The sequence below is a fragment of the Thermobia domestica genome, chromosome 5, assembly GCF_964235325.1.
Source record: "Thermobia domestica chromosome 5, izTheDome1.hap1.1, whole genome shotgun sequence".
In the NCBI taxonomy this organism is placed as follows: Eukaryota; Metazoa; Arthropoda; class Insecta; order Zygentoma; family Lepismatidae; genus Thermobia; species Thermobia domestica.
Genome location: NC_137458.1, coordinates 86,814,879 through 86,830,171, shown reverse-complemented (window position 1 = coordinate 86,830,171; position 15,293 = coordinate 86,814,879). Strand labels below are relative to the sequence as shown.

The window sequence follows — 15,293 nt, the reverse complement described above, 5'->3', positions numbered from 1 at the left end:
CTGGGTTCAATCTCCGTGTCATTCACCCGTTTAGGAGGCCGATAGCCTCTTCTCAGTTCTTGCTTTCCCCAGTAGTGGATCCCATCACCATCTCCATTTATGTCCATTGCCATGCTACATTATCCTATAAAGAAGGACTTGTTGAAAAGAGCAATAAGCAGTGCTTGAATTCTCTGTAGTGGGACATTAAGTTTTAATTTGTACCGTACAAGCATGAAACCCGTATGCGACTTATATTATCTAAAGTCCCTTTCTCTTTCGTAGCGCGGGCTTAGGACCGGTCATGGTGGGGCCCAAACGGATGGACAGACGTACAAATGCCAATCGAGTCGAATAGTGGGAGCTTTGTTAAGGCTCCATAACTATAACTTCAATAACTATAAACCCGTCTAATTCCATTGTTTATCTTAGTCATTTTAATTGCAGTGATTTATGTATTATAATTATACGTTGTTTTGTATTGGTTATGAAATTAATCTAGAAGAAACTTAATTGGATTATATTTTTTAAATGTATATAGCCCCATGAAATAAAAGGGTTATAGAAAATACTACTGAGCATGCTGCTGCTGTGAATGGTTAATAGAAATCGCCACCTGCTGTTACATGCATGCTATATATATATATATATATATATATATATATATATTTCTGAAATCACGAAGTGTTAAATTATTCTACCACTGGTTTTTGGTTTATGATCATTTTACCATTTACGAAATACAAAGGAACACTTAAAAAATGTGTTCGAGTGATGATTTTCCTTTCACAGCAAATACAGAATAGAGATAAGTTTCTGAGCAACGTACTGTATCTTGCAAGAAGCTGTTTATATCTTCAGACTTAATAAGTATCAAGTTGTTATAAAAACAGAATACATTATTCATGAATATCCACTAACTCTTACGGACGCCTGTAGCAACTTTAAGTTTTCCCATGTTATGACTCTATGCTAAGGTTACCTCCACTTTTTCTTTTTATTATTATTTTAATGATAACTTAAAGTCAATGAAGAATATCAAAAACGTAAAAAGTGAGCTAGGTAATATCTACAAACTGCTATGAAATGAACTAATAACTGTTTCCAAACCTTCTCTTATAGACCAGAATTTGGGTGTGCAGTTTATGACGTTATAATTGTTGACACCCAAATTTATACGCTACACGGAAGATCTTGAAAGAAGAAGATATATATATATATATACAGGGTGTTTCAAAACAACACCGACAACGTTTGGGAGGTCATTTCTGACACCAAGATAAGACAAAAAGTATAGACCAACCTGGGTGCACAAATGCTTCCTTTCGGAGTTATAGGTTGCCGAAATCATGAAAAATTGAACTTTAAAGGTCCACAGCTCCAAAACTATGGGACCTACGGAAGTCGGGTCAATACTTCACTTAGGAACTAATAGGTGCCCCATCCAAAAATACGTTTCAAAATCCTGTGATACTTCCGCAACAGTTTTTATAGTGGGAGGTTGGCTACGGGCATATAATTTGAAATATTCATCAACTACCTCTATAAAAATTATTGCGGAAGTACCGAAGGATTCTGAAACGTGGATATTTGGATAGAGCACATATTAGTTCCTAAGTGAAGTCTTGACCCGACTACGGTAGGTCCCATAGTTTTGGAGCCATGGATCTTTAAAATTCAATATTTCATGATTTCGGCAGCCTATAACTCCGAATGGAAGCATTTGTGCACCCAGGTTGGTCTATACTTTTTGTCTTATCTTGGTGTCAGAAATCACCTCCCAAACGTTGTCGGTGTTGTTTTGAAACACCCTATATATATACACACACCAGTTTATACAACAGTATTTTGCAGATACTACCTGGCTCACTTTCTACATATTTGATAACTAATAACTGCCTCCAAACCTTTTCTTATAGACTAGAAAATTAGGTGTACAGTTTATGACGTCATAATTGTTGGCATCCGAAGGGCTTATCTGGTTGCAATGATGTAAACAGACGTTTGGGGAGATGGCTGAAATCCAGCTCAAATGTAGAAGGGCTATGTAGATTCTATATTTCAAAAGCAAATTGCGCTAAAATGGATGGAACATAGTATTAAAAAAAAGAAAGAAAAAAAAGTCAATTGAAAATCAATGAAAAACAAATAATTTTTCCACTTATCTCAAAAACCAAAAGAGGGAGATGGCTGAAATTGAGCTTAAAAATAGAAGAGAATATGTAGGTTCTATATTCCAAAAGCAAATTGTCCTAAAATGGATGGAATATAATCAATAATAAGCACAAAACATGAACGTTAAAGTTAATGGAAAATCAGTGAAAAAATTAAGTCGTCCACTTATCTATCTATCTATCTATCTATCTATCTATCTATCTATCTATCTATCTATCTATATATATATATATATATATATATATATATATAAACCTATAATAAGGTGGCTAATTGAAAGCTTATTGCAAACATAAAATGAAGAGCTTAAAACGATGTATAGCACGTAAGGTAAATATGGATAAAACATTGTTAGAAGTCAAGTTGTTTGAGTAAAATCAATAATAATGATAAATATGCATCGTCTGCGAATTACCCAAGGCACTGCACGCGGAGATTACGAGCTTGAAATATCTCACATCCGAATTTGGAATCTCTAGACTCAATTTAGCACGCAATGTGGCTTTTGATCTGATCACGTGACACAATCGGGTCCTTATGACAAACAGGATATAAGCCCTTTATATCTAAACGAAAGGTCTTAAAAACAATTTACTATTTATGTAATAGCATTGTGCAGATACTATCTGGCTTACTTTCTACATGTGTGATGTTCTTCATTGCCTTTAAGTTACTCACTAAAACTCAAAAAAGTGGCGGTGAGCGTAGCAAAGACCCTTAAAGAGTAAACACAAGAAGAAAGTATTATTAATGTACAAGAAAGATGTGTTTAAAGTTTCGAAATGTGCTATTTATTATTTTAGTTCATATGTATTACAGGTGGCTTGCCGAGCCAACAGTCACAAAATCCAGAAAACAAGGATACTTACCAAAGTACAGCGTTTCCAGAGAATGAGAGGTTTTCAAGAGGATATGGAAGAGCTAGAGCGCGAGGTTATCGGGGAAGAGGAAGGAGAGAAATGCAGAATTATGAGTCATTAGAAGGTATTGTATATTTACCATTATTGTATATTTACCATATTACTTAAAAATATCATTGCCTGTCCGAGAAAACGGACAATAAACATAATTGATAATGATGGATGTTGTACAAATTTACCACAACTCAAATACCACTAAGGGGCCGCGGTGGCTCAGTGGTAGAGCGTTCACCTTCGGTGCATGGGTTCCCGGGTTCAAACCCTGCTCCCGCCAAGTGAACTTTGTAGTGGACAAACACCATGTGCGTGGGTTTCCTCGGGGTTCTCCCGTTTCCTCCCACTTTCTTCAATCCACCATTTCATTCATTTCTCATCATCACAGTCTCCTTTAGCCTAACCGGCATAACCGTGGGACGTAAAACTCAAAAATTTCATTTTTCAACATACAACAACATACCACTAGGACAAGATATTATGGCGTAGAAATTTCCTAGTTCAGTCATTACTCAGAGGAACGATGGAATGCATATCTACAACTTAAAAAAGACCTACCTCATAGCATCCAAGAAAGTTTTTCCGCATATAGTTTCGGTGTTGGGCTTTGAAATTGCTTCTTGAATAAGAAAATGATTTTTTATTATGTTCGTATTCCAGAAGAATGTGTTCAACATATTGCGTATTTGTTGAAAATATTTAATATGATTGTAGTTTTCCTTCTCTTTCATAGCATTACAGCAGTAGGCTTTAGTAGCTGTAATTACAAATTCTCGCAGTTACATGCTTTAAGCAGTGTTGCAAACCAGCAATGCTTTTCATATCTGCGGAACGGTTTGAGATATCAAAGTGTTGTAAACGGTAAAATGATTTGTTTGCCAATTGCAAACCACACAAGTAACTAGATATTACTTATCTCAACATTGTTTCGAAATAAACCCTTTCAAAAAAATTCAAAATTTCAAGTCCTGGTAACTTCGTTCTTATTCATTCGAAACAAGTCGTACTGTGACGATGATATCCAACGCTAAGTTACTTTCGATGTGCAGTATCTTGTCCATCTCCGTTGTGCAGTATGTGTGATAGAGGATTCCAAACTTTGGATATTTTTAATACTATAACATCCTTAGTTTGCAACACTGAATAATAAATGTGATATTCAAAGTCTTTGTTTCACATGTTGATTAGAAATATGTTATAATCTAAGGTAGTGCTATTTGAAGAAACATAATTTTATATTGAGTTGGCAACATTGGTTCATTGGTTGTTTCTGTTTAATATGTGCAAAGGTGTCCCCCTCATTATAGCTCCTTCGTTCAAAGTTTCGCTTTTCTCCGCGGTGAAGGAAGAAAATATTTTTGCACTGGAACCCTTTAGCTCATGGCAGCCTCCAGGGCGTCTGTAGCGCCTTCACGATACTGTATTTTGGTAACCTCCTTAGCTCATGGCAATCTCCAAGGATTTGGGTAAGGTAATACTCGTTCGTCCAGGGCGACCTCAGGAGCAGGTGTAGGTTATGTGATCAGTGGTCAACTGATACTTCGGTACTCTTCAGATCCACTTTCATAGGTGATTTGTGGCTGGCTCATACCTCTTCGGGTTCCGTCGTGCTGGCTTTGTGTCTTCCTGTTTACTTCATGTGTATCGTCTGCCTGTATTGATGATTGTAAACAATAGCACGTGTTGTGTGGAATTTTATTTTTCATGTGGTCACACTGAAAGGTGGGGATCCTTACTATATGTCTGTCTGTCTGTCTCTCTCTCTCTCTCTCTCTCTCTCTCTCTCTCTCTCTCTCTCTCTATATATATATATATATATATATATATATATATTCTTATGTTTTCGTGTAAACATATGACCTGCAAAGTTTCTTGGTGTTGTTACCGAACACCCTGTATATGCCATTAGTGTCCTACTTCATACTTCGAAATAATCAACAATATAAAATCAATAAAAAAAAAAAAGTCTTTTACTAGTCATACAATTTATAGACACCCTAACAGATTTCACTTAATTTCTATTTCCATTAGCAGAAAGCATATGTATTAGATTAAGATGTGTTTAAATACAACACAAAATAAAGTAGAGTCCGAGTAGAAAAATGGTCCACGAGCTTCCTTGTCGAGAATGACCTGAAACAAGGAGATATATTGTCGCCATTATTGTTCAATTTCGTTTTGGAATATACTATAAAGAAAATCAAAGATAACAAGCCAGAGCTAAATACTAATTACCAGATAAATCAGACAATGATGTACGCTGATGATATGAATCTGATAGGCGACGATATGAGGACAATAGAGAGGAATGTGGAGGTTTTATTAAGCGCTTGTTAGGGACATGATTTTAGAAGTAATTGTAGAGAAAACTAAATACCTCGAAATTCATTGTAAACATAGCCTACTGCAAATTATTGATTCTGTAAAATATCAAATAATACTCTGGGACGTGATTGTATGTATCGAATGACAGAAAAAAGTTCTAATAAGCATGAGTGGAAAAACGCCTTTCAGAGTTACAAGTTGAATGGAAATTAAACTTTAAAGCTACATAGCTCGAAAACTAATGGACATGTCACAGGCGGTTCAAAGAATTACACAAGAAAAAACTAGTGTGCGCTGAATCTAAATATCTATGTTTTCTAGCTCTGCGATACCAGCATTACGAATTGTGTACAGGAAGTTGAGGTACGGGGAGACACTTTTAACTACTAATTGAGGATAAATGACAATATTCAAATAAACGCCATTTAAAAGTAGTTCAGTTTCTTTTAGTGTTGTAAATAGAAAAAAAAAAACGTTCGTATTTTTTCAGAAATGTACGTTTTTTTAGAAAAAAAAAAAACATTGCCTCTCGTTTTTTTTCTAAATTTCGTTTTTTTTTCAAATAGTCATTTCTAATGCATCTTACGTCCATTTAAGTATTAAATATTCTTATATAGGTATAATCACCGTAAAATGCAACATAAATTAAACGCTAGATACTGATACGCTACAAACATTTTACAATTTACATGAATGCCATACCTATTAACAATTCGGGTTTCAGCAGTTTTCATCAATATCAACTGAGAAATAAAAGTAGAAATGAAATTTTGTTTTTTCGTGAAAGCAGGTCTTTAATAAGTACGAAAATAATGTCACGAACAGTATAAAATTCAAATAACTTGTCTAATACTAATTTGCCTAATAGTATTTTTCTAAATGTCATATATAAATAATTTGTCGACTAGATATATATGATATGCAGAGCCGGCTCTACCACATATGCAACACGTGCATTTGTGTGGAGCGGCAAGTTTGGATGGTCCAGTAAAATCTGTCATAAGTATATTATTTAAATTAAATATTTCTTGTTGGAAACAGACTTCATGATGCTGGTAGTTACATTTACTAAGCTGACCTATTTGAATACTACATTCATAAATTATGTTTAGGTTGCCTTAGTTTAAGGCCACATGGACAATGTTAAAGCAAATGGTCGAATAAATCCGAGCACAAATTGCTTGATTGTTGCCAAAAGCAAAAATTCAGTTCTCGAATAGTAGTGGATATCTGTTCCATTTAGTAAGTTATCACAGTTTTGATATGACAACTAGTCTTGTTTTTGTCAGAAACAAGTTCCTTATCATTGGAGATAGAAACTAGTTTTTTTTTTTTTTTTTTTAAAAAGTTAACAGATATTGAAGAGAAATCAAGAAATAAAGATAAAAGAACTAGTTGCACTGGAATTGCAAACTGATACATTGAGATTGAAGCTCGATAGTGAATTCTATAAAAAGGATTACCATCTTTCCTCTGCAGGTGTGTTTGCTTTATCTTTCATTAACGTAATAGATTAATATTAAAACAAAGACACAACGGGATTGCATTTTTAGTAAGTATTTAAGCCTTTCTGAGTGCAACTGCACTTACCCTCACCTTTGTTGTTCATGCTGGAGTAGCATACTTAAAATGATGACTGTTAAGATTTGTTCTTTCTGGAGAAAGGGGGAGGCCGCAAATTATGCCATTGCATGGGGAAACAAATTGACTAGGACCGGCCCTGATGACATGTATATAAAAGACATGAATATAGGATGACACAATGTGAAGTAATGCAGGGTGTTTCAAAATTAATATTAGGGTTTTGAAACTTTGTAGTATCTATTACAATTAACTTACAATTATAAATATTATATCAAATGAAAGAGCAACTCAAACAGTTTTGTACGCACGCATGTACATGCATTGTTTCTTCTGTCTGCCGTTAGAAAGAGCAAGCAGCAAAGACGTAGACTAGAGAGCAGAAAGTTTTTTGTGTTTTAATAAAGACTGAATCTGTACAGTGCAACGGTCTGTGTGAAGAATATTGAGGAGACGCTTGCAACTACGTCCTTATCCTTTGCAGTTGCTACAGGTCTAAAGCCTACAGACTACGGTTTACGTGCCAATTTCGCAAATGAAATATTGCTGCATAACAATGAAGATTTTCTGGATCGTGTCGTCTTCAGTGATAAATCGACATTTCACCTAAGAGCTAATGTGAACACTCATAATGTTTGTATCTGGCCGTCAGCAAATCCTCAGGAGATGGTACACTTGAAACGAGACTCCCCTAAATTGAATGTGTTTTGTGCCATATGGCGGAAAATTTTTTGGGCCTTTCTCGCCTATCGACTAGATGTGTGCCGTGTGACAAATGAATCTCACATTGAACACTTGTAGCAAAGACTGTTTGAGGTGCTCTTTTACTTGATGTATTGCTTATAATTGTACGTAAAATGTAATAAGTACTACGAAGACTTAAAACCCCAAAATTCATTTTGAAACACCCTGCATTTCTCACCAACAATGTTGGAACTAAGATGTAAAAAGGAGAGATTTTCCTTATAAAGTTATTGTTTACAACAACTATATTATTATTAGTCGAGATTATAACTACAACAACACGAGTTAGTAGTCAGAAAAATGTAATCAAATGTATACTCGGTGGCCCAGGTAGCCAAAGTGGCACACACGAGTGTGTCATTTGTTTAATCCGCTCCTGTGTGGGCACTAATTAATATATCGGGATATTATTCGTGCAAAATATAGTTGGACTATAGTTTATCATATTAATTTTTTTTCTTCTGGGGTCGAATTTCCTTCTCAAATTTCACCCCAGTCAAAAGTTCGAGAATTTTCTAATTTCGAATTTCCTTTACTTCTTTTTCCCCTGTAGCTTCCTTCGTTGTAGAAAGACCTCCTTATACTTGCCAAGTAGATACCTCGGATGGATACCTAACTATTGACATCAATTGGACGGGCCTGCGCGCAGTGTTGCCAATAAGGGAAATTAAAGTTTCCTAAATTTGGGGAAAAAATTAGAAATTTTTGTTTATAAATCCGTACCTATACGTCCGAGTGCAAGTCAACTTACGCCAATCGAACATTTGTCCTTACTTAACAAACGCAAGTACAGATCGTTACAATGGGGTAATTAGGGAACGCACGAAAAATTCGTATTTAGGTTCTAACCCTTGGTTTTTCTAGTTTTTCCCTACTTTTCTGTTTACAGTACTATATTTTTGGTAATTATAAGTTTTGTTCCTTAAATATCGTCATAATACTTGTAGTATATATTAGTGGTGTACATTATTTAATTTAAGATAGTTTGTGTCTGTCTGGTAGCAGTGTTACCAGCTACAGAAAGTTTTAATTCCAGATTTTAGGGGGAAATTTTGGAAAAATTATATGTTTTGTCTCTGTTATTTCCCTCTTGTTGGCTATATTGGACCAAACGTACCAGTATCTGGAAGTCTCGTCTTTGCTCTACACAACGCACTATAGAAAGTTTCAATAGGATAATTAGGGGAAGTACAGTAGACCTTGTTCTCTAATTGGGAAGATAACTGTGATTTTTTTAAAGGTAGAATGAGATATTTTTTATTGGCATGCTTACTTTATTAGATATCGTCACAATACTTGCAGGATATATTAGAGGGATACCAAAGCTTATTTTAAGATAGTTTGTGTGTGACTGCTAGTAGTGTTGCCAGCTACAGAAAATTTTAATTCCAGATTTTAGGGCAAATTTTGGGAAAAAATCCCTTTTTTATTTCTATTATTTCCTTCTTGTTGGCTACATTCGAACACACATACCAGTGTCTCACAGCCTCATCCTTATCGTACACAGCGCACCATAAAAAGTTTCACTAGAATAATTAGGGAAAGTACAGTTGAGGTTTATAATAAACCATGTTCTGCAAATGGTAAGAAAATGGTGAATTTCTGAGGTAGAATGAGATTTTTTTTTTAAATTTCATGCTTACTTTGTTATATATCGCCATGATACTTGTAGGATATATTTTTGGAGTACTTAGGGCTATTTTCAGATAGTTTTCGTCTGTCTGATGGCAGTGTTTCCAGCCAAAACAATTAATTCCCGCTTCTAGGTGAAAAATTCGGAAAATTTCCTTTTTCCCCCTCTATTATTATTCTCTTACTGACTACATTGAAACAAACGTACCACTACCTGAAAGCTTCCTCTTTGCCCTACAGAACGCAGCATAAAAAGTTTTAATAGGATAATTAGAGAAGTGTAGCCCCGGCATATTTGATTTTTGCTTGTGAGGCGTAAAAAGTGTCAAAATTTCATGTGTATGACAGAATTTTTTCTTTTCCTCTTTGGATGGAAGCAAGCTACTTCAGGATTTCACTGTACGTTGTCAACACACCAAAGATTTTTTTAGGCGACTTGAACCCATATAGCAGCAGTGGTACTAGATACAAAAAATTTTGAAATTCGGTTACGGAATTTTTTAAAAATTTTTACCCCTACATTTCCCTCAGTAATTTCCCACCCATTGGCAACACTGCAATCCAGCTTACACCAAAAGATAGCCACATCCATTTTCTAAAAAACAAGGCCCTAACAATATCAATCGAATGAATGTTTTTTGAGCAATAAGTCACTAACTGGAAATGTAGGAAAATGCCAAAAATGACCTGGGGCCGAAAGGAATAATCACACAATTTTGCTAGTATATAGGTGCAAAGAAACAAAAGATTTGTAAGTTACGAGGGCTTCGACTCAAGTTCTGTTGATTATTTCAATAATCTGCGACGTAAATCAATAAATAATAGTTGCCAGAAAAAAATTCAGACATTTGAAAAAAAACATGAAAAAGAACGATGTTTTTTATTGAAAAAAAACTTCACAGAAAAAAAACACGTTTTCTTACAACACTAGTTTCTTTGTTAGTAATCGAAAATGACTTTTACCCTTCATATAGCATATATTATGTTAAAGTTATGCAACCACACACAGGATATTTTATCTTTAAAGAAAAGTTTTTTATTACTATTATTATAAAGTGGAATGAAATTTCGATATTAAAATATAATGTTGTAACAATTTAAGAACTTATTTAGTAATTTCGTTCCGTTTAAGGTTAAAAATAATATATATATATATATATGTCATATCTTAGGGTTTGAGCATCATCTGTATCTGAAAATACACTTAGGATTGTGATTGTTTAATAAGAAGGAGGAAGTTTATAGATTAGGAAATATCAGTATGTTACAAAAGTCTTTTCGAGCCACTGGCATAGAATTGTACCCATGTTTCTCGTTTGACGATGATTTCTCTATCACTTGCTTCTTGTGGCATCATATTTTCTAACTCTGTTCCATGTCATGAGAATAGAGTAACAAGTAAAAATTCCAGTACAAACCATTTGCGTTGCTGTTTGGAGTGCGCCGTCTAGAATTTACTGCCTTCTAACGAAAAACTGGGTAAATGTTACAATCTGTAGAGAGGAAACAAAAATATTTTGAGTTACTACACCTTCTGACAAACATACTTACAAACATATTGCGAACAGTTTTCATTGTACAATCAGTTCAAATCAGGGAGTGTTTTTCTGGACACGGTGTACCTTAAACAAGGAAGAGGAATCATCTAAGAAAATGAACTATTGACATTTAAAAATAGTTACAAGATTACCCAAAACTGAGAAATTTAATGTTTGAGTGTTATGTTCTGAATCCTTATGCAATATTGAGCTAATGCATGGTGGTGCTTACTATTAAGGTAGACTCCGAACTACGACCGGATTTAGACTCCACTGTGTTTGGCGGGTGCACAGACTATTATGTAAATATAAACTCGTATAGTATAGGCTGTTCCCCATCACACTATTTTGCCCCCAAGAGAGCTTAATTTCAAAACTACACTATTGTCGCTGACTATATTCAATATTTTTCATAGACTCGTCAATAATTCATATTTTCAGGTTTAAGGTGGTAACTAACTAAATGTTGTATATCATTTATTAAGCATGTTGTCATTCATTGCTTATTTATGTATTAACAAGTTAGATGATTGGTCGTAAGTCTGGAAGAGGGATGTGAAGTAGGTGGAACGATAAGTGTATACTCAGAGCCTATTAATCCTGACGATCAGTAGCAACTTCAATTGCGTCCTTCCATGTCTGCCTAAAATGAGTGTTCCGTCTTTTAAAGAATACTATCTACGAGACAAAGAGTTGAAGCTGTCTCGTGTTGCAGAGATGTCGTGAAAGTGATATTTCGTGTCGAAAAAGTGTACTTTTATATTGCAAGAGCTCTATTTCGTCTCGCGCAAAATTCTCTGTCGTCTCGTCTCGAGGGCAACACTACTTATCACAGTTATGAATGAACCAACTCAATGGTCCCTCTGCAATATGTCAATTAACATAATCATTTGGGAAGCAATCCTGATTCATATGACATACATTCGCAGCATGGAACGCAGATAACCCGCTGAAACTTAAACATAGTCTTTCGTATTTTTGGTTGTCTTGTATTGCTGATCTGCCACGGATATCATCACTTCCTTGTGTTTGCTACTCCATAAAGTTCGTTAACCTAACAACCCTAAAATAATATTTCCGAGAATACCGGCTTTTCTCAAGGGGTTTTAAAGGAGGCCTTTAGCGTTATATATGTTCTAAAAGTTTCGTTATAAAATAATTAGCTCTTCTTCAAGTCCATTAAAAACTACCGAAATATTTTTTTTTTTTGATAATTCAGTGACAGCAAAACCGTTGTCAAATGAGAGACATGGATTCAGTTCTCTGCCAGTTGAACGACGAAATTTTTCATTACCATATTTGTACCTCCAACGACGAACTAGATTACAATCATTCGCTCGCATAAAGAATTACGATTGTTAAGTATATCTATATGCAAATAAATGATGGTCAACTCTTAAGATATGAAGCATTAAAAAACAATAAAATAAAATTTAAAAAAAAAAAACTATTCTTAAACAAGAGCAAGTTAATAAACACGTCCTTAGGAATTTTCCACATCATATTTCAATATTGAAATTTTATTCCACTTTACAATTTATTTTTATTTTTTTTAATTTTTTTAAAGGTAAAGTATTCTTTATGTGATTCCGTAACTCTTGAAAATAATATTATTTACTACATCATAAGAAAAAGTGATGTTAGTAATTTTCGATTGCTAACAGAGAAATGAAACTATTTTTAAAAGGCATTTACTTGAATATTGTCATTAATCCTTAATTGGTAGTTAAATCCTTAATTACATATCTACCTGTACCCTAACTTCTGTGTACAATTCATAGTGCCGGTATGGGAGGGTTGTGAAAAATGGATATTTAGATAGAGCGCATATTAGTTCCTGTGAAATTCCTTGAACTGCTTGCGATAAGTCTCGTAGTTCTCAAGCTGTGTAGTTTTAAATTTTATTTATTGTCGTTTACGGCAGCTTTTAACTTCGAAAGAAGGCATTTTTCAACCCATGTTTCTTAGAACTTTTTTTCTTTCATTCTATATACGCAATCACCTCTCGGAGTTTGGTCATTGAATTTTTGAACACACTGTATATAATAAGCACATATAGATACGTGTGTTATAAGTTAAGTATTTCTAAAATATTTCTTATGTCTATTTTAGATCAAAAATTCGAAGAAGAAATAATGAAAGAATTGGAAAACGCCAAACTTTCGACAGAACGTAGCATTACGAGCATAGGAAGATCTATTAGAATTTCCATACCTAACGACGAAACAAGGAACATGCCAACAAGAAATACAAAAGGTATGTATGCAATGGTAGCAAGTAATGATAGAGAAGTCACCATAATGTTATCCTAATGGGGGTCGGTGAACGGTAATCATTGTATTTGTGAGTTACCGGCGCCAATTTCCGCAGGCTACCATCCTAACGTTAAGTTTTCCTTTAGTTCCTTCAAATGAGTGCTGGGTAGTCGAATGCTCGTTAACATTCATTCCTTTGTTTCGTTAACAGTTTCCAAAATATAATAATAATAATGATTAAAAACTTTGAAACTTGTCATGTATGAAATGAATAAATAAAAATGAGTGTTAAATTAAGAAAAAATGATCCTTACCTACAGCGTGTTAATTACTTAGAGCCAAAATGGTTTCAGCGAACTATATCAATTGACGAATCTTAGTGCAAAGTTGTTTTTCACACCCCTAATTTGCATGACAGTATCTTCATTTTAACAACGGGTTACGGTCACTAAACTGCTGAAAGTGCGAAAAACTTGTGAACTTAAGTTCAAAATGGATGTTTTTTTTTTTCCTTTCAATACCTTAACTATAAATATTTCGTTTGAGTTGAGAATTATATTTATAGTGAAATTTTACTAAAAAAAATTACAGGAAGCACTATGAAAAATAAGGAAAAGGAAAATAATTTAAGGTATTGACACTATATGCGAATCACAGGTCAGCGTTGCCAGCTCCAACTATTCATCATCATCATAAGTATTCTGGCATTATTGGCAGGTCACTTGCCGCAACTGAGAAACTTCCATGTACCACAGTCTTCAGCATGGAAGCTTCCTCTTTGCCTCCATGTACGATTTTCCTGTGCTGAAACCGTCCATCAACTATAGCCTTGTACGCTCCCTCGCTCTTTCTTGCCACCATACCGTCTAGCATGTTCTTTATGATATAGGTTCTTCTCACCCAATGTCCCAACCTGTTTCTTTCCTTCTTTTCAATTACATCTAAAATTGTTCTTTTCTCCCCAACTATTCCTAACACATTCTCATTCGTTTCCCGCTCAACCCAACTGATTCTTTCCATTCATCTCCGCACCCACATTTCGAGAGCTTCCAGTCTAACCCACAAAATAGATTTTCCTTCGTCCTTAATGCTCTAACTATGGACATGCAGAATTTGGTAAGTAATTAAACTTTGGAATTTTAGGCATGGAGGTTTTTAAACAAATGAATAAATAAATAATAAATAAATAACTAATAGTAACGTATCTACCGTAAACTTACAGTGAGTATTACGTGATGGATTTTGGTAATACTTTCTGTTGTTGTAACTATAAATTAGGGATGTGAGAATCAATTTTGCTGGAAGATTCGCCAACTGAGGAGGGCGACAGAGTTCGCAAAAACCGTTTTGGATTTTAAAAAAAATAACAAGTCGCATTAGGTAAGCATCTTTTTTCTTAATACATCAATGTATACGTTTTAACACATTTATGTAAAAGAGAGCAAATAGTGCTGCCTTTCAGGAGATTTTGCATAAAGCTCACTAGTTTTTAGAAAAACAAATATACGAGTCTTTCTTAATCAGGACCAAAGACTCTAAATTAAACTTGGATAAGGAAACAACATAAATTATAGCAAACAATAAAATCGTATGTGTACTGTTACTATATAGAAATTTGTGTAGCATTTGAACCAGTACATCTCACAAAAACCCATCAATGTTAATGGATATAAAAATACTGTTATTTCAAAGTAGAAAGATGTCGGACCCCATATGATCATACATTCTTCAGTGTGCAATCATAAATTTTAAGAGAAACAAAAAGGATATATCAGGTAATCCAGGAAGTAGTGAGCCTTTTGCGCACGAGATAACGTTAGTATTCCAAATTTCAGGATAGATGACTCGCAGCGGGCGAAGCCTAATTTCATTCTACAGCTTATAGTTGAAGCTAGTAGGTGAGCAAAGAGTATGGAATTCTTGTAATCAGATATAAAGTATTGCGTCGTGAAGATGAGTGAATTTTCCACAAAACTGCGCAACATTTTACAGTTTTATTAGATTACAAAGGGGGCCGCCGCGGTGGCTCAGTGGTAGAGCGTTCACCTCTGGTGCTTGGGGTCCCGGGTTCGATCCCAGCCCCCGCTAAGTGAACTTTGTGGTGGACAAACACCGTGTGCGTGGGTTTTCTCGGGGTTCTCCCGTTTCCT

At 34.7% G+C, this 15,293-nt stretch overlaps 1 protein-coding gene across 2 annotated transcripts in view; it reads left to right on the top strand.

Annotated features, from left to right (window-relative positions):
- Positions 1 to 15,293, top strand: part of LOC145685978 (uncharacterized) — a 58,258-nt gene that overhangs the window by 27,692 nt on the left and 15,273 nt on the right. For both annotated transcript variants that reach the window (XM_081758780.1, XM_081758779.1), the window contains 2 exons: positions 2,974 to 3,138; positions 13,001 to 13,144. In XM_081758780.1, the coding sequence (XP_081614906.1) occupies positions 2,974 to 3,138; positions 13,001 to 13,144 (309 nt within the window). The remainder of the gene's footprint in view (positions 1 to 2,973; positions 3,139 to 13,000; positions 13,145 to 15,293) is intronic.